The 25,011-nt window shown below is 35.8% G+C and overlaps 1 protein-coding gene across 5 annotated transcripts in view; it reads right to left on the minus strand.

The window, feature by feature from the left end:
• BBS9 (Bardet-Biedl syndrome 9) overlaps window positions 1–25,011 on the minus strand; it is a 311,231-nt gene that overhangs the window by 147,186 nt on the left and 139,034 nt on the right. For all 5 annotated transcript variants that reach the window (XM_056334745.1, XM_056334743.1, XM_056334742.1 and 2 more), the window contains one exon: window positions 9,210–9,432. In XM_056334745.1, the coding sequence (XP_056190720.1) occupies window positions 9,210–9,432 (223 nt within the window). The remainder of the gene's footprint in view (window positions 1–9,209; window positions 9,433–25,011) is intronic.

Below are 25,011 nucleotides of genomic sequence, written 5' to 3' on the forward strand. Positions count from 1 at the left end.
ATTCAGATTTCCATCTTTAAACATGTTCACCTAAACCACGTAGAATGATGCAAGAACAAGTTGCAAGGCAAGTTGGCTCAACACAAACTATTAACCTGTAACCTGTGTTTTAATAGTAAAACACCTAAAACCAACCATAGATAGGAGCTACAGCACAAGACTATAAGGCATATTTGAATTCTATTTATACACAGGTGTTATTGACTCATGGTATTACCTTGGGAAAGTCACTTAATTTCTGTATGGTTTAATTTTCCTTTCCACAGAAATAAATTACCTAAGTTACTAAAACAATAGAAATGAGTTTTAAAGAGTAAAGAAAGTTACAATGGAAAGAAGTTACAAAGAGTAAAGATTCACATCTGAGAGCCAAACAATCAATGTTTCTGGCTCCACCAAGCTGTTCTTAAGCTTTTCTTGAGCAACCACAAAATCTTGTTGCTGTAAGCACTCCCAAAATTCTCCCTAATGATTGCTACTCCCCTTCCTTTTCACTAAATCAGCATTACAGGGCAAGGGACCTATTTTGGCCTCAAAAATAGAACCCAAATAATTACTTTAAAATGTTTGATATATTACTATTTGCTTAGTTCTAGGCTTTTAAATTAAGATGGAATTTTTCATCATGAACAGCCGATAAATTTCTGCAATAGTATTTTAAACATGGAGAACTAGAAGTCACATTAAAGTTGCAGCACTGCATTATGTTCCATTATATACCATATCATGTCTCATTATTAGCTGTCATGACACAATGTAATAGAAGTGCATGACAGTGCTATGGGCTGTAAGAGTTATGGCAACTTCTTTCTTCTTATTTTCATTCCTATGTGATTATCATCTGCAATTGGAGAGAAGAAAACTTTGTTCAAACTGACACATCTCAGCCATGCAGAGCTGCACAAATTGGATACAGAAGTACACAATGATCATGCTGTTTACAGATTTAGTCTCTGTTACACCTTTGTCAGTCCTCACTAAAGTCTCATTGACCAACAGATCCACACTAGTACCACAGGATTCTCTCTGCAGTTACTGCTTTGGGCCACCCAGCTGGACAGCTGACCAGGAAAAGGCTCTTCCCACCCTTTCATTGCTACCTCTCACTCTCAGAGTCATTTACTCCCTTGGCTAGTGATAAGAGTTACTTGCTCCAGGTATCACAGCGAAGGAACCGTGCATATAGTTGCATGGCCAAAGAGCACAGTATGAAGGAGGAAACCAGTGAACCATAATGTAGAAAAATGAAGAAAATGAGGAAAAACAGGGAAAAAAACCCAAAGCAGAGCCATACTGGCAGCCTTACTAGAAGGAAGACCCATAGAAGATTAAAAGTACATGTTTTTACCAAATGTTTGTTTGCCTTAAGGCCATATGAAAAGTATGGGAAGCTTGAAAAAACTGATACAGTGATGCTGGATCTGTTTTGGTTTCATTACAAGTAGTATAGAACTTTCCACAGAGAAACCTTTATCTGGGTATGAGACCTCCAGCTTTTACAGGCAAGACAGATAAAAGGTGTACTTGTTAAAATGCAAACATACATTAACTTTCGAATCAGATAAATATGTCTATAAGTTTTGAGCACTTAAGAAAATGAAGGTTAATAAACATGATACTTTAGGGACACATAGCTATACTTCATATATATATATATGTGTATATATTTGATAAATAAATTTACCCAGCAAATGTACGAAAAATCTTATCTTTCTGTTTAAATGCAGAGTTCAGTCTTTTTCATATCATCTCCTACATTAAAAAAATACTTCTTCGCTCTTAAACATGCTTCCTGGGGGAATCAGTTTTTCAAGGTACTTTATTGATCAACCGGTATGTTTTTAAGGAAGCTAGAAAAGATGAGTTGGAGTTTCCATCACAACAGTTAAAGTGAGTTAATGTCAACTTTATATTTAAGGGCCTGAGCCAACAAATCCGTAGGAATGAATCGGCATGCAATGTTTTATAAGTGTGCTTTAAAAGAAAAAAAGTCCTCAGCAAACTGACTTTCAATGCAAAATGGACACTCTTATTAAGGTTTAGATTCCTGAGATCAAAGATACTTACCAATGTCCTCTAGACACCTTTGTAAATGGTAGTGTCTCATGAGATGGTGGAACCAGGCAAGGAACACTATGAAAAAGATGGGTAAAATGCTGACTCTAATTTGGTCAATGACAGTTTCCACTGATCTCAGTGGATTACCACTTCAACTCATCAGTACTGACTGACCTTCAGGTGTACAAAATCCTGGCAAGCACTTGCAACAAGCTTTGTGAATAAAACTTTACTTTCACTTTTCCTTACATAGATTTAATAAGCATTGTTAAAAAGCTTTATGAACACCCAATGTATTTAAAATGAAAAAAGCAAAAATATCTAAAAACATTTTGGGGGTTACTGAAGGAAAAAAAGTAGTTTAGTATTTTATTGCTACAGAAAACATATGGAAAATATCTTAAATGAGAATCACACTTCATAACAGACCACAGTCTTCTGTGGAGATAAACAACACTGGACTTGTGTCATGTCCATGAGAAAAAAAATATGCTGGCACTTCTTATACACTCCTCTACACCGACAAGGGAGGGGGGTTTACAAAGATGTCAGCACACCATAACCTCATGCTCACAGTACTTAAGGTACAGGAAAAGTTTTCAAACTGTCATCTGTCAGCCTTCTGTGATTTTAAGAATATCTGCTGGTAGTTCAAAAGCGTTCACTAGTCCTTGGTGCCGACTTTATATCCTCTTCAGGCTGCTAAATTATTTTTGAATAATTTTGAACTACATGATTCTAACCTCCAGGCAAAGATCTACTGTAGTTGCTACTGAGATAACATTACCATGACAGACAGGAATCTGTGTTGAGTACAAATGGCAGACACTACATTTTGCAAGACATTCTGTGTTGAAGTCCACACCATGAAATGTGAGAATACCTGAGTTATACTGCTTGTTCCTTTCCCCTAATGACCGATGAATAATTTATAATTAACAGTGTAAGAGAGGAATCTGCAATAACAAAAATCCTGATTGTTCAGATCATGAAAACTCTTATTATTCTTTACAGTACACCCTTTATGTACTAAGAACTTTGCAGCAATGTTTATGTCCAATACATATATATATAAAAATGAATATTGCTCTTCCAGAAACTCAAACCCACATGTTTTTCCAATTAGTCCTGCCATTCTCCTCAAGTTTAGCAGCATGTAAACAGATAGTTCCTTAAGGAATATGACACATTCTGTTGCATCCCAGTTTTCCAGTTAAGAACACAGCTTCAAAATGGGCAACATTAACTCACTGAAATTATGACAGGATTTTGAAAAGAGGTTCTTATAAGCTTAGGTAAGGGGTGGGGGGTGGGGGGTGGAACTAGAAAAACTTTTGTCTTTCAAAACATGACTTCGAATACATTCTGGGTGCATATATGTATTTAATGTGCTAAAGAGCATTGTCATTAAAGTTAGCACTTACCAATTTATAATCTGAATGATAGAATCATGATTATACAAAGCAGAATTATAATTCAACTTGATAAATTAAAAAAGCTATGAAGACAAAGTGTCAAGTATATACTACTGTGCTTGGGAAAGTACATCATATATATAAATACAGACTGGGAAAACATCTGGTTAGGCAACAAATGTGTAGGAAAGGGCCTGGAAATTGAGATGGAGCAGAGTATAGCAGGGTATACCCTGCTACTGAAAAAAGGAAAAGCATTCAGATTTTGAATACAAACAGCAAAAACTGAAAATCATCATGAAAAGACTAAGATAACTTAGACACAATTAGTACAATATAAAACATTATTAAAGGGACATGCTAAAAACCTTCCAAAGCTTTAAACATTATAAAGAACATTATTTGCCACATCCACCTCCAATATTCACAACAAACCAGTTTCATCTGCAGGAAAAACAACATATAAGGATACTAAGTTAACATATAAGCTATCAGGAGATAATTTTCAACCTTGTCCAAGGTGTTTAAGAGTTCAGATAAACTTTGTCATTAATACTCTGGATACATTAACCCTATCACAAGAGAAAGGAGAAAGCTAGATGGACAGTCAGCTTGACTTCTAGCTCTTTATATAAATCTTAAATATTATGCTTACACAAAACTATTTGCAAATCCTATTTCTTGGACGCAAAATATTACTCCTTTTCCTTATAATTTCAGTTCTGAAGATTCAGTTGACCTGAGGAGATGACAGTCTTTGACATTCCACAGATTTAAGCAATGCAGTACTCAGTTGATTTTCAAGTTAAATAATAGTTTCTCTACTGTTCCAGTTACATTCAGCTATAAGTAAATCATGCTAAAGCACAATTAAAACATCAGCTAACCAAATAAAAGAGAAAAAAATTACTGAAGTTCAGTTAAAGAAGAAGAAAAAAAGTTTGAAAAAAAAATAAAATCCTAATTTACAATTTAAAATTTTTACTTGAACAAAGCAGAACTGATAAGGTGCCATTTGCACACCAGGACCTACTAGAGGAAAAGCAGGATCACATTCTAGCTGAAGAGTAGCTGAGACACCCAAAATAAAGGTGAGGTGATACTGCAAATAGAGCTCCAGACTGGCCCCTGAACAAGTCTCTAAACAGCCACAGCTGACACCGTTTAAGGTTTTCAAAGCAATCCTGCAAAGCACAGATATTACAAGAAACCTTTAAAAGTTACAGAATTAATTCACTGCAGGTCATCAGGATTTATGCTATAAATTCTCACACACATTAAACTCAATCCATGACAACCTGGGTGGTCTACAGCACCTTTCCCCAGCACTCCCCTGGCACTGGCCCACACTTCGGGTTAGCACCACTCCCTAAGCCCCTCACTGTTCCTCTCATCCAACCATTTATGCACTGCCAAAGGCAATAGAGTACATGATACAGCCTGATGTGGCTTACCATTATAATCATATTTAGCCAATGATTCTCATTAACTTTTAATCATCCTTATAAGAACATTTTACATACTGGAAAATTATCATGTCCCTTCTCTTTCTTTTTCCCTCAAAAGAAACGAAAAGCAAGATTGTTTCAAACATTTATAATTTTTGTGCTCTTCTCTGAACTCTATTCAGTTTGTCTCAGTTTCTCTTGTGTTACCCTGTAATTTCAACTGAACTTTTTCATGAAGAATAGAAAGAAATAATTACAGCGCCTCATTAAAAGTCACATGACCACCTCCCAAAGTTGGATTTTGTCTTAAATGGCATCATATTACTGACTTTTATTCAATTGCTGGTCCACTACAACCTCCAGGAGTCTATCCTATGGCAACAGTGCTTAAGGAACTATTTCTCAATTTTTAGTTTGTCTGATACTTGCTAGAGTCCTTTGCACTTGTCTCGACTGAGCACCATCTGACTGACTTTAGATCCTGCCTCTGATTTATCAAGATCAGTTATTGCTCTTTTAATGTGCCTGAAACTACTGCTAGCTTCTTGCAAAACCACAATTTTAACATTCATGCTCCATATTCCATGACTGAAGCCATTAAAGAAGATAATGAACAAAACCAGACCCAGCAGAGAGCTTGACATACTTCTAACATACACTCTTTGCTTAACTACAAATACTGATAACTGTTTTCTGAAGGCATTTTTCAAATAGTTGCACACTTACAGATAATCATCAGCATTTCAATGTGGCTTCAGGCAACTTCTCTAGATTTCAGGGCACACTATCTTGAACGTGCTAAACAGCTTCCAGAAATCCAGCTTACTGTTAGAGTGTTGTAATGCCAGAAGGGTCCTAGGCATTTTTAAACAAATTTTTTAAGTTGGTTGCTATAGAAAAGGGGGTTTCCACCATTAATAAAAAGAATGGGCTTAAGAAAAAGTTGCGTTGAACAAACTCCTCAAGGTAACAACAGCTACAATACTGAACAAGTACGGGACCATTTTTGGCTTGGCTTGGAGATTAAACATCCTGAAAAACTCTTCCCTACATTAACATCCAATGTTTAACCATAAATCCTCAGATACAATTCAATTCTCACCATCTCCATGTAGAATTCTACTTCATTTTCCTCTACCTATTCCTGTTCCCTCCTTTAAGGGCTGGGAGAAGAAGCTCAGCTATTTTACAGGCATTATCAAAGAGCTCTTTACTCAACAGCATATAGTTATTTTGTATACTGGTTTCACTTTATAAGACATCATTCTCAATTTCCTCCTAGTGTAGACTGAACAGGTATTTTTCATTGGAATGAAGAGTGAAGCAAACTTCTTGCTTACCCCCATTAACTGCACCGTTTTCACACGGAGGATTAGTGTTGGGCACACAAACTTGTTTCTTTCAGGTGAAAGAACAGGTGAATAGCTGGGCAGATGAATCCCAGGAAAGCACTTAAAGCACTGCAACTGCTAATGGAGGGGCAGTACAGCAGACAAGAACAGAGTTAGTTCAAACCTCCTCTGAAACACATAGGTTATACAAGTCATGTTGCCAGCCTCAACTACTTCCCCCTGCAGATCTGGTTCTAATGGACCACATTACTTGCCAGTGTAGAGACAGCCACAGAACACCCAAACAGGTGACAAGACAAACATGCTTTAAAAGCCTCAGTAAATTCTTTACTCACCCAAGAAAGCTCCCAGTTGTCTCGAGTCTGTCCAAAGACAAACACCCACACAGTTTCAAAGCACACAGCACATCCTGCTAGACAGCAACTACTTAAGCACTATGCTATTCTAAGCATTTGGCAGAAGTATTTATCTCTAATGACCCTGTCCTGTAAATGAAGATGAAAATTCTGATTTTTAAGCTCTTGCATACTTTTCAAAAACCTGTATTACCTCAACAGTTAATGAGTTAATGCATAAATGTATCGAACCTTTTATCAAGGCTTCAGGCTGAACTCCTAGTAAAAATAAGGAAGCTGTATTAGGTTTTATAATTTCTTTAAATAATACCTTCTTGTGACACTCTGAAGTGTTAGACTAATTAGGTCATAATTTTGATTTTTAATTAGGTGATTTGATATTCAAAACGGCTACACATTAGTCTCAGCACTATTAAAAGTAAAATGATTTATTTTGGAATCTGTATTTGGATTACAAATTTTAAGCCTTTTTCATGTAAATCATGGCCAAAGGGAATTTCAAGCATAGCTAAAATAGTTTATGTTGGGTGGGACACTGCTATACCAGGTCTCAACCAGCTCCTTTACAGGTACTTAATTTTTCACTATCCATCAAGTAAAATTGTAATCCTGGTCCCACATATCATCAACACACGGCTAACAGCCCTCAGTCAAATATCTTACATTTTGCTTTGAATGTACTTCTTCCTTGTATGATTTTTATTTCAGATGTAGTAAAACTATATTCCTGTATCACAATAGTAAAAATTACTCTAGTATGTATCACTAATGCCTTCTTGGTGCTAGTTTGGCCTAATGTAATAGAAAACAGTGGGTTTAACGTTTTTTAAGATTTTAATCTTTAAATATGCAATATGGAGACCATGACCAGACCGCTTTCTCAAGTTTCTTCATCAACAGCAAGGTTTCTTCTAATTTGTTTACAATTTTTAAAAATTTTACTCTTTTTCTAACAGAATTAATCATAACCAAATTGAACAGTCCCCTGAACCCAGTAACACTAGTCAATTGAACAGGCAGAAGTGGATTTCATTATTAAGTCAATTCACCTTATTACCTTAGGTGGAAAAATATGAACTGCAGCTATTTACACCTTCACAAAATCCTTAGAAGGAAAAACAGTGCATATATAACCTTTTCAAAGTTCAACAAATTGAATAGCCTTAACACTTATTTTAGTCTTGCAAAGAAATACTAACAAAAAATTGTAAAATTAATTTGACACTTATTCGGGCCCACTTCTTCACTTCACACGATTATCAGTCCACTTACAGATACGGGCATAGTGTAACACTAAAAAAAATTACATATATCTAGTTTCTACCACTGCACAGTCTGCAACCACTTAAAGAATCATTTAAAGTAGTACACGCAAAGGAGGGCTGCACGTATTAATAACAAGGACTTCCGAGCTGCTGAAACACTGCAGAGGCTATTCAGATTATATTAAACAGGAATCAAATTATTTTTGTAATGTAAGAAAACAAAGTACAGAAAATCAAGATACTGCCCTAACACAACTCCAAACTTTATCAAAAATGATACCCATGAGGACAAAATAATAAGTGCCCAATGTTAAGCCTGAACCGTGCATACAATACATAGTTTTGCCTACAGATGTAAAGACTGCTGTAGATGAAGGAGGTCACTGAGGCCAATGACCATAGTAATATTATGGGGTTTAGGGGACTATGAAGCTGTGTGAATGTCCAATCCAAACTCAGAGCAGGAAGTTGGGATTAAAAAAAACTGTTTCCAGGTCAGCAGGAGTTTCTAATGGTTATAAAGAGACTGACTGACTTTCTAGAGAAAAAAGGCAGGAAGAAAATGTCTTGCAACAGTACAAAGATGCTAGCCTTCAGACTCTATAGAAAAGGTGTGGTTTTGTTCCCACTGTTACTAAAAAGCAGGAATTTTAAAAAACACATGAATAAAATATCTTTTTAAAAAAATAGCAACTCCACAACATCCATTTAAATCATTATGCACTCTGAAATCTTCCCCACATTCCTTTTCGAAATAAGAAATATTATTAGACACCTACTTAAATTAGTTTCATCTTTAATTTCATGCTTTCTGTGAGATATCACGCAACCAACTAGTACTTTCTAAGATTGTAGATTTTTTTTAATTCAGTGTTATCACTACTTCATAATCAGTTATATGGATATGCCATCATAATGCAATCATAACCATTGCTCTGTAAAGAAAGGAGGGCTTTTCACTCCTCTTCCATCTTTCACTCTTCCATCACATTAGAAATGCACACATATATACCTTCAATTAAGTGCAAAGAAGGAGGTTATAAATAAAATAGAGAATAAAGATGATGATCTGAGGTTCATTTGCTGCATTACTGTCCATATGCTGCAAGAGCAGCTGTAAGTGATCAAATTGAAACAAAATTTAGATTTAAAATGATCTTATTACCCAAGTTGTTCTACCTGTCAGCAACACAAGCAGTGTTTGGTTTCCACAGCCTGCGAGAAACAAACTGCTAACTCAAGCAAATATGCATAATTTTTAGGTTTAATATACAAATGCATATTTTGAATTATGAACATGTAGTACACATCTTACCTGGCATGACAACAGCTTGCTGAGTGGCTGATTCTGTACTTAAGGAAAGGCGACCACCTTTAGCCAATCTATCACAGAAGAGGGTGATGTTCTTTTTCAGTCTGCTGGTATCTTTAGGCATGCACAGCTGGCTGCCGAGAGTCAGAGCCTGCTCCTTAGAGCTCTTTGACAAACAAGTTCTTAACAAGTAAGAAACGGCAGCATCCACAGTTTCTTCCCAACCCTGGATTAAAGAAAAGGAAATTAAATAAAATTAGGTGAACTGTAAGATGATATAGCATATTAAAAACTAAGTAACAAATCAAGGACTAAGAATTTTCCAATTATACAGATACATAAGATATAATTTGGGGGTTAATAAGTGTCATGAACACAGAGTTCTTCAGCTTGTACAAGCCAAAACTGAAAAAATCCAAATGTTCCAATATTATGATTGACAGAGAAATATATATAATTTCAGTAATAGCAATATATGGACAGTATATGACATAATGGTTAAATCCAGTAGTTGCATTAATAACAAAGCCAGAAGTTCCTGGATGCAATATTTAGAATTAAGAACAGAACTGAGATGTTAACACAAACATAATATGTAGTATATAACATTATGCTGAAGATACATCAAGCCCAATAAAAAAAAAAAAGGTATCCAATTATACATTCTTTGGAATCGTTGTCTAAGATTCTGACAATCTGCCAGTAGCACACATCATCATGACTGCAACCCAAAGCTGCAGATATCCAGTATCCATTTATCTGAGCAATTAACTTTAAGTTACAATACCCACAGCATTAGCACAGGTGTGTCAATGCTCTGATGAACTGGGACTTAGGTTTCTAACAGCATAGTGTCAAGCTGTAAACATTTATGATAAAACCAGCTTAGTAATCAGTTCAGTTACAATAAGCATCTACCTACAGAAAAGCTTTCTGGAGGAAAATCTATATTCAGTGTAATACTCAGTATACATATTTCCACAAAATGAAGTGTTTACTTTGCAAATAATACTCAGTAAAAGCAAGTTTTGAGAAGTGACAAGGCACCCTGAAAAGCACCTTTAAAAGTCAGAGCTTGTAATCTGTACTATGGTTTTCAGTGACACAAATCAAAGACATTCCTTCAAGTAAGAATCCTGGAGAGCAGCAGTATTATTTGGTATTTGTTCAAGGTTATTAGGTTAATAAGTAAAATATAATATATGTCATCGATCTCATTTATGCAGGGTGCAATGCAGAATTGACTCTTCTTGATGCATTCTGTAATTTAAATTATACTCTGTGATGAGACCCTATGATTAATCCAAGGTGTCTATAGTTAGCAAACCTGCAAGACAGTCACAAAGCCTGCTCGTGACTTTCCATGACAACCTTATAGAGCTTGGACAGAGTTAGCAGCTAATGTGAAGGGCTTTGTGGTCTGCTAATTTCAGGATTCACAACATCTCTTAGTATTCAGCTACCTGTAAGCAAGTTTTATATATGTGCTGCCTACATGTACAGAGAAGTAATATTCAATTGCTGTAGTATTAGCATCTGCTCTCTCAACTCTTCTGATTGGCTGGGACTTATTTTGGCAATAGTCTTCATTGACTTGAGAAGTTTTGAGGCTACAGTCTGGAAGCACCCAGCTCTACTGTTAAACTAACAGAAGGTAGCTCTTTACACGGCTATTACTCAGACAGAACAAAAAGATAAGTCAAGTATCTAGTTGTAGTTAATGCAAATCCAGTGTCTTCCAGTTTTTAAGCTCTTACTCGTAATGCATTCAAATCAAATTCTTGATTGAAAATGTCCAGCTGAACAGCAAAATTACCTATCTATCCAAATTTCCATGACTGCGTAAGTGTAACATTTGAAAGAATGATGATGTCAACCCTGTCGGAGTCCACTGTCAAGCAAATAAGGTTTGTGAATTTATTTTATTGGATACATATGGCTTTTGTGAAGGCTAGGGTACTATGTTCAACACAGAGTAACAAAGGCCACTCTTCCTGACCTTGTTACTTCCTAAGAACAGGTCCAGGACAGATGCTTACTAGGGGTCATGCACATCAGTGAGAGCACAGAATTACATGCACTTCATCCTGGTCTAAACGGACACTGCTTTTAATAGTGTCCTGAAAACATGCTGTATGTGTATAAAATGTGCACATTTTGCAGAGAAACAGGATCAGCTAGTGGGGTTTTCTTAACCAACATTTGCCTTTCCTGACTTCAGAACAATGACAATATTAACCTACTCTCTTGTTTGGATTTCCCCCCCAAATAATTGTGAATTAGAAAAATCATGCCAGTCAATCAATGCTGTGGTAGCTTAGCATTTTTCAAATATTCTATAAAGAGTCCATTGGACTGTAACCCATCCACTGACCTGTGATGGTGACAGGAAATAATCCATTCCGCAGACAATTTAAAGAGGTTAATGAGCTGGTAAATGCTGTCTACATTCCCACATACTGGGCAATGAAACTTAATATGTACAAAGCACCAAAAACAGTCAAGCCAGGCACTCCTAATTATACTCATGAAAAGTAAGACAACATAAACATAAGAATCTTGAGTTTCACTAAAAGACAAAGAAACACGTGATTAACTAGTGTCAGCATACAGTAGCTGAGAAGCTGGCCAGTATATCCCTCCAAATCAGTTATATAAATGCAGGCAAAAGGAGCATTTAAATATGGAGTTTGAAATACAAGCTAACAAAAGTCAGGAAATTAAAAGTGGCTAGTATTCTGTCCTTGGCTCACACAAGTATGTTTTACTTTGTACCACAGCCTTAACATTTTCCAACCCTTGTTCTTGTATTTAATTTCCATGTAAAACTGGTTTCTCAGTAGACCATAAAATTCTCTTCTCCAGTTCAAGGACTGTTGACCTAGAAAGTCCAGTCAAATCCAAAGCAGCCTTTACAATTAGTGATAGAGTACACAAAAGTTACATCTACATGAAAAAAAATGTTGATGAAAATTTGCTGAGGTGATCTTACACAACTAAGAATTAATGGCCACAAATAAGAATGCATTTGTCACAAATTTTTGTTGGTGCAAGGGGACAATTAAGGAACAAGAAAAATTCTTCACCCCTTACACAATAAAAAAGCTAAATGATGCTTGAAAATGTAACTGTTCTAGTTTATAGCCCACACTGAAGAATGATTCTAGCCATAGTTGTAATATTCACTAATAGCTCTCTACATAGTATTCTGGATATTTGTGGTCTGAAAGGCACACCTCCAAGCAAAGTCTGATACCAGTAAACCATCACCCTACGACCAGCAAGCGTTGCCATAACTGACACGACAAATGTGAGTCAAGACTCACATGAAAAGATATTAAATAATGCAAATTCTTCATAATGACTGTAGGAGCTGAAATAGATATGAAAAATACATAATTCATCAATTTAACTTTTTCATTGGGGAAGGTTTGGCTTCATATTTCATTTACATACATTTTCTCTTGTAGGTAATAGGCAGAGGTTGGCACTTTCTTTTAACCAGATCATCTACACTGCAGGAGTCTAAAGACCAAATGTAGATTTGTGGTACTAGCAGGACTAAGATTACACTAGTACACATCACTTATCTTCCATATATTAAGGATCCCCAGGTGTCATGGCACATCTGAGTATGACCACGATTAATGCATTCAATCTCATTTTAGCCTAAGGTTTAATCTAGAGTATCTAATTTTAGGAAGATTAGTTGTTAAACAAGAAACCTCCAAAATTATGTTCTCTGCAGGGTAAATGACTAACCTACTATTACTCTAAAATTCTAGACAGTAAAACTAAAGGCCCATCCAGCATGTAAGAGCTCACACTGCAAATAAATTGTCGTGCTGCAGAAAGGGCACCGATCCTGTGACACCATATGGAGGAAGGGAATGCGGTGACTAGTGCCGCCTGGGAGCAGACCCTGGTAGGAGGCACAGCACTGTAGCCTGCCACTTGGCTGCAAGGCTCCACTTCCCAAGAGTTTAGCTGGCCAACAGGCAAGGTCAGCTGGATGTACACAGGGGCAGGATCAGAAAGAAGGATTTCAGTATCGTTTCTAAGATGCCCAGGACATTATTTAGGGAAAAGCATGAGACAGGGCTTAACAGTCAGGTTTGGTAAGTTTACTCATATAGTTAACTTCTTAACACATTTATACTGTATAACCGCCCACAAGCATTTTAAGTTTTTAAGATTCCCCTTGACTCATCATTCATAAATCACGGGAAGTTAACGGAGTGAAATGTGAAGTACTGGTTAAGCTAAGTTGCTCCTACTGAGGTCCAGTCAAAATCCTATCTACCTGCATGGCTCATAAGTTTACAGCGGTTGGTTTCTATTGCAAACACACAAAAGTAAAAGAACCAACGTCCGGTTCCTGAAGACACTACAGTGATTTGACTTGGAAAATGCTGAGACTTTTAACAGCTCCTACTGCAAACACCATGCTGGGATTTCTGGCAGACACAGTAGTTTTACCTCATGTTTCCCCTCAGAACAGGGGTGAACTGCTTCCAGCACAGACAAGATACAGTAAATGAGAGCCTCAAGTAGATAATAATACAGCACGTTGCTGTCACATGATTTTGAACAAATAAAAAAACAAGTAAGGATATTTTACCTACAAGTTTTACCACATGCATTTTCTATGAATGATAAAATCATTTGTTGCTTTTTAACTGGAAATCTTCAACAACTTTTACCAAGTTTTAAGCTGTATTTAAGCAGAAAATTAATAAACTGAAAGTCTACCTTTCCCTATATTGTTTAATATTAGACTTTATCAAAATTTGTTCTGAGACATTGAAGATTTCGACACACAAACCACTGACTTAGGTAACAGCAAACACACATCTAGACAGCCAAGCCAAGCCTCATCTAACTTATGAACTCTGTAGATAGATTGATTTGTCTAATCATTGATAAACAGCAGGCAGTCAAATCTATGATTGCAGGGATAGCCTACGGGGCTATCTTAAACATAAAAAGGGTGGATATAAAACCTAGGTAAAGATTCTTTTAAAATATTATCAAGCCTTTTAAAATTATGACACCACTAATATTCATCAAGTTTGACCTGGACCACATTTAGCAACTAGTCATACAGCTATGCAGCTTTGTAGAAATAGCCTGAGGAGTACTTAAATCCCTATTCTGAAAAGTTAAAAATTATCATTACATTGAGTATGTATATTTACAAAAGGCTTGCTAGAGCAATCTTTGTGATTTTCGTCCTGTAAGAAAAACCTGTAATAGATGTAATTAATATGTGAATTTACTTTCATATAGTTCTCAGGCTATAGAAGGAACGCACCCACATAAGCAAAGGAAAGATGGAATTGGGAAACAGAAAGGAGAGTTGGGATGTGTTGAGAATGAATGCTCAGATTTTATGAACAACACTTCCTTTCCTTTAGTACTCTGCAATTGTAAAAAATTCACATAATGCACCAGAGTTTAAATCCTACAAAGTCAAGGACGGGAGGCGAAGCATGGAAGCTGAACAGGTAGGAGTTTTTGTGAAGTTTGAAACTTCGACTAGTTCATTACATTTCATCATAACACAAGTAAAAAGGTAATTTATATTCACAGTTTTAACCAGATGACTCCAATGACTTTTCCTTAATTTTAATACAGATAAATACGGAAACTCAATTTTGCCAAGCTATTAACCTTCCCATGTTTTTCTTCTCTGGATATAAGAGATGAGCAAAGGGTTCTCTTTGAATGTAAACCCTAGGTCAATTTGTGATGCTTAATACAAGAGAAGTATATAACAGGTCAGTAAAATTAACTATTGTAACTCTCAAACTGATGGAAACATCCTTGTTATATGAAGGAAAAAAGGCAACAAAGTAGATGTGTAAATGCCAGCCCCAAAAAACATACTACTAAGCCTGGAGATTATACCTACAAGCTTTGAAAAGATACAAGATACAACATTAATTAGTTAATGATTTAGTCTGCAGAAGAAACATGCCACAAGGCACAAAATGCCACAAGAATTTTTCATAGGGAAATGCTTAGAGAACCATAGAAACAAAAGACTGCTTAGACTGTAGCTGAGATGTGAATGTGTCTCCTGAAAGTGTGTTTATACCAAATACATCGACAGGACTGGAAGTTACTGAAATCTTTGCCATGCCTTTGACCCTGGTTCAAGAGCTTCAAGCACAAGTGCTTGCCGAAAAGTCTAATAACAAACAGTTTCAGAACCAAGTCCATTCTTATACTAGGTAAACACAGAAGAGCAGCAACTTCTCAACAAATGACTGCTAATAATATTACTGCCCACTACAACACAGTATTATTCTAAAATGGTTAGACAGTTTCATAGGTGTTTGTCTATTAGGCCACTCAGTTTTGCTTCAGTTAAATCTGCCAGTTCCTTTTAGCAAGCCAGGTAAAGTAGCTTGTGATCATCGGGGAGGAAAAATAAAATACCTCAACCACTTCACAAGACCCATAAAACCAAGAAAAAGTAGAATTAAAATAACTACTTCAACCTGTGGTTATGTTTTTTCACCTTATATTGTGCATATCCCTAAACTGCAAGTATATTGACTCATGTTTAGGACCAGAATCATCTAGAGGCACAAATGAAGCTCTGAGCAATCAGTGCTATCAGCTGAACTCTATCCTAATAGCAAGTTCTGCTACACCGCATCTAGAACACCTCAACCCACCGTGCTAGGAATATTCCTTCCCGACACCACCACACACACACACCCCCCCCCCCCCAAAAAAAACAAACAACCACCCCCTAAAAACAACCAGTTAGCTACATCTATACAGGATAAAAATTTGGTTTATTGTCTAAATAATCAGAAAACATACACAGGAACATGTTAAAGTAAATTGAAAGATGTAAAAATATTTCTTAGAACTCACTGAAAGGTATATAGTCACAGATGGACAGTTCATGCCAGGAGGATTACAAGTCTTCTATACTTTGCAAAAGATGTTAATAATTCTCTGATAAGAACCTTCTCTAAATAGGCTTAAAAACTTTGGAGGCAATCTTTTGAGCAGCAATGAAGTCATGTTGCTTAAGAAACAAGTCACATTGACCACAGAAAGCTTCTGTTTCTAGTTTAGTTAATAAAATATGAGATGAGAAGAGACTTAATTTCACTCAACCACTAACTATGGTTACTGGAATTTTTAAGCAACAAAAAAGCTTCTATTACAAAATGCAACAAAACGCTTCATGCAGATAACAGCAAAATAAGGCAACTAAGTCATACATGCCTATAAAAATCTGCACAGAGTGGCGCTTGCTGATAAATCTCTTCATAAGTTTAAAGGACATTGAAATCCTTTCAAAACACTTCACATAAGGTGTCTTAGACAGGAAACTGCATCAAATACTGTATGGCTGAGCATATTCCAGGGAAAGGACGGGATGGACAACATGGGGGGGGGGGGGGGGAGGGGTGTGAGTGTGGGTGTGTGAGTGACTGAGCGGCTGTTGGAAGGCAAGTTTGAGAACAACTGGTCTATGGAATTAACAGAACTCTAGGGATTGTGGAAAACTTAGTTGAGATCTACAAATTCATGCTATTTGTCTTAAGCGTAAGTCAGTCATTCTAATAACACATTAGTCAAACTTTAACAAGATTGTTCCTAAGTTGTGTTCATGAGCCAGACAGATACTTGATTCTGTATCTTAAGAAGTCTCTAGTAAAAAGCCTTTAAAGCCTTTACCATTATGAATATTATTCCTAAGGCAACAGCCATTTTTCAAGATGCCTATGAAATAATTTATCCTGGAGTGATAGCCAAGACAGTTCTGAAAAATTCAAATGCAATGTGAAACATACTGCAAGAACTATGCAAAATTGATGCATGCCAAATTACGGGAATTCTTACAGCCGTTAACTCAGGAATTTGCCTGGCTATATCTTCTTTCTTGATTTTAGTCACAATAATGATTTCATCAGCTCTCAAAAATGCTAGAATACTTGGAAGTTCACCTTAGTGAATAACAACTTTGGCATTTATGCTTATCCAAACCACCAAAGAGGTTTCTATATCTGAAAGGACTGCATATGCTAATTCACCAGAAACACCAGCCATGTGTCTCAATGCTATGCTTTTAGTGATTAAAAAAATTACCTCATTGTTTCACATACAAATAAAAAAATACCACGTTGTTACAATCCACAAAGCCAGGGCTACTGACTGAACTGGTAGTCTCTAACACAGACATAGACCAGTAACAAATTTTGCCAGGATTTCACTGTGCTATCAGTCATCCTAACTCATATTGTTCAAGCATATTCTGCATTTCTGACCTATTTGTCTTTAACTGGAGATAACAGCCACAGCAGCCATGAAGACTGCATACAGCATTTGCCTGTATTGCCAAAAATTGAGCTGACAAACTTTTCTTGTCAGTGTCCCTGAAAAATTACTGCTAAACCTGAACTGATTGGCATTTAGGAGACCTTTTGAACAGAATCTGAATAAAATTAAAGAAAAAGATAAGCAAATAGACTCTATATCTATATAGAGCTCAATGCAGTAAAATATTACTGAAGTCTTAATGTATTAAACTTGGAACAGTCAAGAAACTGTCTTTTTTAAGATGCACGTGACTTGGTTGAAGAATTATCCTTGTAGTAATCTAAAACCAGTTTTCTTCAACATAGTGCATTAAAAAAGCTAGTAACAGGTTATTCCAGAATCTTGTACAACTCACTTTTGTAACTTGCCCTGCCCCTACCCCCCACCCCCCCAAAAAGCCCAACCCAAAAGCAAACTTCCACATATTTAAGTAACAAAAACCTAAGTAACAAAAAATGGAATACCTAGAAAGCAGGGAAATGGTAAAATCCTACAGACTAGTGGAATGCCTGATGAAAATCCAGACAAATGAGTCAAGCTTAAATACATTCCAAATCCATCAAGTGCCTAAAAGGGACATTTGTAGTGAGAACACAATAGAAAAAACACCAACTGAAATTCTTATACTAATCCTGCTCTCTCTAAAATGAAGAAAACTACTACAATATATAGTTCTAGAATAATAGCTCAAAACAGTAGATTAATCAATTTCATTTTTATCCAAGGAAAGAATTTTAGACAGAAAAACATCCTTATTTGTGAGACGGTACTCTGAAGTCTGAAACTATTGTCAAGAGCTACATTATAGACATTTAAAACTCATTAAGGATTTGGGCTTAACATACTTACCTACTCCAAACAAATTACAATTTACTTAAAACACAAGGGATAGAAAACAAATGCAAAACCTGAGGAAGTACAAGGTGATATCTTGGTAACTCTGACCACAACATGTCATCTCCTGAACAATATGGTTCTGTAGGGAACCTGATACAACAGATATTTAAGGTATAAAAGATTAAAGAGTCTATGAACAAACAGAGGAGTAGAGAAAAGAATCAAGAATTATACAGGAAACTGTATCAGATCTTTTTACAATGTTTATTGAACTAGTCTGAGTATAGCACAACAGATCTGTGCAGAGCTATTTAACAATAATTATTCATGCTAGCAACTATTTTCAAGCTACTTCAGAGCATCTAATTCAAATATTAGTATCTCGGATTTTGAGGTAGCAGATTGCAAAAAAACCTATTTGTGAATAAGTTGGGGTGTTTTTAAAAAGTCTGTCACAGATGCTTGGTAAACATATATTGATGTCCCTGCCAATGGCAGGGAGGCTGGACTAGATGATCTTTAAAGTTCCCTTCCAACCCAAACCATTCTGTGATTGATAACCTATGGCAACTTCACCTGAGAGAAAGCTGTATGACAGATTCTTTCCTGAAAAGTACACTTGCCATCTAAAAGTTTATTCTTTCTCTGGTATTTTTGTCCTCTGAAACACAATTCACAAACCACTGAGCACTTCTGCACTAACCATAAGACTTATATTTTTTGGAGGATTCTATTCTATAGACAGTTAACTTTAAATCAAGATTTGCCAAGACCACCTTCTATAATGTCTTCAAGTATGGAAGGAAAGCTGAAAATGCACATGGCTTAGAAATCAAAACAGTGGTTTTTAAACTATCTTACAGAATATGCATTATTTCTCTTTTAGGAACGGTGCTCCTAAACTACTTATTTTACCAAGGAGCTTCTGGAAAAATCATATTGTAGAAGAGTAGTATCAAGGCCGTGGGTGTTTCAGGAATCTAGCAAATTGAGCATTACTAAACAAAGGTTCTGAAAGCTGCATTCCATTATAGTGATGACCTCTATCATTCAAGTTTTTAATACATTTTTCAAGCTCACAGAAACAAATTATGATTATTAGCAGTTGCAGGGTTTTGTGTATTAATGAAACAACTAATAACAATTACAGAGTATCACCGGTAAGAAAGCAGAACTCCTCCAGGTGGGGATCATAGTCATAATAGTTCTACAGCTGCCTAACTCTTCCATGCTTTTGAGTTTAGTAACTTTGTCTCAGGAAAGTGCATACTTCAACAAAACATGATCTATCAGGATGAGGTTTATTAGCTCTTGCATTAAAATGTGATTAATCTCTGATTATTGCAGCCAGATTTCCACACAGGCTGCATCCTTTAGGATCAGATGTCCTTCATTTGCACAGAAGAACTTTCAAAATTGGGTTAGAATTAGATCAAATAGTTTTCATCTTGACAAGTAATGTATCTATATTGCCCAAAGCTTCTTTCAAATTGTCTGCTATCTCAAAATCAGAGCAATACAGAGTATGTCCTAACCCATTTCTTATTATTTTTATTCTGGACAGCTGTGAAAATTATTAAGATTTTTAAGGCAGAGTGGGTGAGAAGCAGAGAAGGGGAAACATTCCTCAAGAGATAGATTCTAAGTAACTAATTATACAGTTAGTCCTCTAGTAATGCTTGTTTGTGGTAATACAAATACATCCTGTCTGGAATCGTGGAAGTTCACACACATCAGGGGTTTCTGTAGAAGCCATTCCTGAATCCTGAATTTTTGAGGTTTTTTTGTCAACTTAATTTTCTTCTTAGCCTGACTTCTTACAACCATTGATCCCTTTCTGGGAACTGATGAAAGAAATCCTTGTACGCACTACATGAACAAAGTGCTTTGGCTTCTTTGTTGCCAGCTTCAGAGGTCCGTTATTTTGCTTTTTAACACTGAAATTAATCTAACACGTCATCTTTATTTTCCTCAAGAACTTTTCACCAGTTAGCTGGGAAAACTGAGTGGCTATTTGGGTTTTGTAGATGCTGTCAAAGCTGTCTGCAGACATGCAAACACATCAGGAGTCCTGCATCTTACTGAACGATGCTATACATCCAACAGTAGGTCTGCCACACGTGAGGTCTGTAACTTCAATGAAGTTCAGCAAGATAGTTTTTGATACAAGGAAGAGGAATCAGACCTTGTTATACTTGGTCTGGAGAAAAAAGTAGATAAAACATATGCTAAAGAAAGCTTCTTGAGACATCTCACTGCATCTCAGCCCGTGTTTTATTTTCATATCAGTGATACACTTGGGGAGGAACTTTTTCTTCTCTTACTACAATATCCTTTATTGGGTTACCAATATAAGATGGTATGAAAGCCTGACAAATGAGTTTGTGTTTCCAAAAGCTGTGAAATATGGAACCACGTCCACTCTAATATTTTAGCTCTGAAAAAAACATAACGAGAAAAAAATTGTTTCCGACTTAAATTCTCACAGTATTTTAGATTTACTCACTATTAACTTCAGACTCAGCTCTATTACTTGAAATTGTGGAATTTCTATTCTTCAAAAATTCACAGGTGAGGACAAGGAGGATAGTGGCAAACTGGACTTGCACGTTTATGGATAGGCAATTTTCAAACTTATGCTAGAATTCTTAGGGTTTTGCTTAAGACAGTAGCTTGAGATCATTAACTCCTCCATTGTTTGTACAGCTTTGTCTTACGACCTGTTTTACTTTTGAGGTATCAAAACCATATTTCTGCTATATCAACCTCTCACTTCCAGGAGACAATGGCAGAAATACATTATGCAATCTTTGTGTTCCTTTGATTTGAACTGGCCTGTCCTAATGTCAAGCAAGTCTATCACCACCTGCGCAGATCTGAGAGAATACTTGTATATCATTCTTACTCTTGGAATTAAGACAAAGCATCTTACCATCAACTAGAAGGAAAAACTTATACCTGAAAAAAACAGCTACTGTGAAAATCATGGTAAAAAAGCCAGTGATTTCTTTTCTAGGATCTTTTAACAAGATGAAAGATTCACATGAAGTCTTCTCACGCTACATAGCAATATCTTTCTTAATTCAGTAGACAGATTATACAACACCACAATATCTATAGTTATCTAGTAAAGATGAAAAAAATGCTACATTACAATTGCAATTTAGAACCAAGAACCATCAACAACTTCAGAACCAAAAGCAATAATACTGAAACTCTTTTTCCTCCCACATCCAAGAAAAAAGATTGGACGGTTTGGTGATCAGATCTTTATATACCCTCCAAAAAACACTTCTGACTGTCAGATCTGAGGGAAAGGATGAATTTAGCTGTATATCATTAAGTCACATGTTCAATATAAATAGCGAACTTCATAAAATGATTGGGAATATCTCTTATCTTATTTTCTCAGAAAATACCATGTTACATGGTTGGCTTTTTAAAATCAGGTACTAATACAGCATTACCATATTTAGAATAAAAGTATCATAGCTTTGAACTGATGTGAGAGAATCAGAAAATAAGATGAACAAGTAAATATGCAACTTTTCAGTATATAAACCCTGTCCTAATATGTAATATAAAGGCCATACACTAATGAAGCTGAAACTGCAAAGTCTTCTCAGTATATAAATAATTCCAGTGGAATTCTACAATCAATCATAAATCACATTATATTTCTAATATACTAGTACAATACTTTTCAATACATAGCAAGAGTCTGCAGATATTTCAATTAGGACACAATATTAAGAGAATTCTCCACTGACAATCAGCTGCTTTAAAAGAAACCAAAATATGAGTGTCATTGATTATATACATTGAGTGTAAAAATCTTTTGGTGAATAACATTGCCATAATCACTCTTGTCATTAAGCAGTTTAGATGATAACTGATCTGACTCCTGCTACGCAGCACATATTCAGTAATTACTACTACACTAAAATATTTCAGCTTGTCCTTGTACTTGAACTAGGTAGATTACGCTACCCTAACAAAGAGGAAGTCTAGAGGTTCCCATCACAATATTATATAGAGAAACATGTCTGATACCAGAAACTTATTTAATCTATTAAAGTGTACACCTCTTGGGACAATTGCAATACTTTGTAGGACATCCAAGTTAGTTTTAAAGGAGGTAACATATGCTGGAGGCAAACTAATCACACAACAGAACACAGTTCTGCCTTAACTAATTTACACCAAGAAAGAAGTTCCCCAAGTAGGTTTCTGCTTACAACAGAGACAACCCACTGAAGATTAACTTCAGTATCTCTAATACTGGCAGAGTAAATAAGGTGATTGCTCAAGTTAATTACAAAACTAATTCTCAAAACTTTTTCAAAAGATACATCTAACCAACAGATAAGTCAGATTCTCCATCAGCACAAGGTTTATACCAAAGCTGAATACTTGTTCTGAGTTTGATACAAGTTTCAAGGAATAAAATTAAACAAGACAAGAATACAACAATTCTTTCTGTCCTTAGAACTTTTACAATTCATAATGCACATCAAAACCTGTTTCTGCATTATTTTCTGCCATTAATTTTATGTCATCTGGAAGAAAAAGAGGAAGTTTTCTTTTTTGAAAAGCATTATTACTACCAACCACCAGAAGTGAGCCTTTTAAAAAAAATGAAAAAAAAACCCACCTTATGTCCCTTTCTTACCAGCCACCACAAAAACTGAAAATGACAAAAGAATTTGAAAATACAGCTAGGTATAGCTGCTTCTGCCAGTATTTTGAAGTGAGAAGCATACAAATAAAGATATATTATAGATTTTCATTAATACACAAACTTTTAAGAGAACCACACTAAGCCTTTCTTTCTCAGACCAACAAAACTTTGGCACTTCACTACCCACAGAATTCACTGTGATGAATCACATGAATTCAGCTGCAGATGGAGATCGCTAGACAGTGGTGCAACTTGCCTCAAACTTGCTACATTTGTCACAACCCACTGTCTTCTCGGTAAACAAAATTAACTGCATTAAAAGAATGATTCACAAACATTCAAAGGAACTGATAGTCCTTAAAGTAGTGGTGAGGCCACTGCCTTGCTCTTTAAATTCTCTCTTTTCCCCAAACTACTTAGCACAAACATTTGATTTTTCATTTCTAGACATTATAAAATTGACAAGTAATCAATCAGTTTGAAACCCTGCTTTTAATGGATCACAAATGAAAGTAAAGTAGAAAGGTTACATACACATCAATTTGCAGTAACGTAGTGGCTTTACAACCTCGTGTCCTTGTCTCCATCTACTCCAGCTGTCTCTGGTGTACTCTGGTTCTCTTGAAAACAGGCTAGAAGGCAGAGTGCTGAGCAAGAGAGTCTAACTTCCATATCAAAACATAAAACCAAAGAGGGCTGGTACTTAAGCCATGCTCTTACTCCTCTTATTCTCCAGCTGGGTCACATACACATGCCTGAGCAAAGGACACTGACAGGATCCAGGCACCGCTACATTTTTAACTTACTGCCCTCATGCTGGACCTTCCCTGCCCAGGGAGGAGTAGGACTCTCATTCCTTCACCTTCATCTTTCCTTCACTTGACAATCTTATGTTGCCCTGAACGAAAACTAAACTTCAGACTGAGGCTGATCTTTTTTACTAAAAAATTATCTTTTCAGCAGGAAAAACTTAAAGCTCCTTCCTTTTATTTTGGAGATTAAAGGTTTAAAAACCACTAGCTATTTTCGGCACACAAACACACACACCAATTCTGCTGGACTTAGGTGCTGGACTGTACCAGAAAAACCTTTCTGAATGGTTCTGTTCCATGGCCTTGATTTGAATTGGAGGAAGGCTTGGTTACTAGTTTTGATTTTTGAAAAAAAAAAAAAAAAAAAAAAAAAAAAAAAAAAAAAAAAAGATAGTTAACATCATTTAATGTGTTTTTCCCAACTGGAAAAAAAAAGGCAACAATTTTCACATGCTTATCCCTCTAAAGCTACTTATTTTCTTCTGTATTATACATCTTGTTTCTAGAAAGGAGGAGGCAGAAAACCAAAAATAATGTATCTGCTATAAATTTGTCTGTTCACAGAAATGAAGAATACAACTTGGAAGTATGTATGCAAAAGTATGGAAAACTGGCTCCAAGTTACAAGTTGTCACTGCCCACCACCTTGGTTTTTTTGTTGGTTTCCTGGGTTTGGGGCTTTTTAAATTTTGTTTAAAAAATAAACTATTTTATAATATATTTTATAAAATAAAATGTTTTATATTTCATCCTATTTTAACATATTTCAGTCTGTTACATAGTTGGGGCTTTCTATTTAAAAGGTGGTTCAAACTACAAGCAAAGAATAAAAAAAATATAAGACACCAAAAATAATTCCAGATGTATTTTACTGTGATGAAGACCTAGGTTGGATTCTTCTCTAACTCATTACAAGAATTAGTGAAAAGTGACAATTTCAACTAAATTCTAAGAATTAGGTCTCATAAAAATTACTCTTATCAAAGATGTAATTATTAGCTCAAAGCTTCAAAAGTACTAAACATAACTGGAAAAATTCATGAGCAAGTTGGCTACTGTCAGTCGTTACAGAATTAAGACTCCTGGAATTACAGAAACAACCTTATCTTTAATCTTGAGAACTTTC

This window comes from Falco biarmicus, chromosome 4 (genome assembly GCF_023638135.1).
Source record: "Falco biarmicus isolate bFalBia1 chromosome 4, bFalBia1.pri, whole genome shotgun sequence".
Classification (NCBI taxonomy): Eukaryota; Metazoa; Chordata; class Aves; order Falconiformes; family Falconidae; genus Falco; species Falco biarmicus.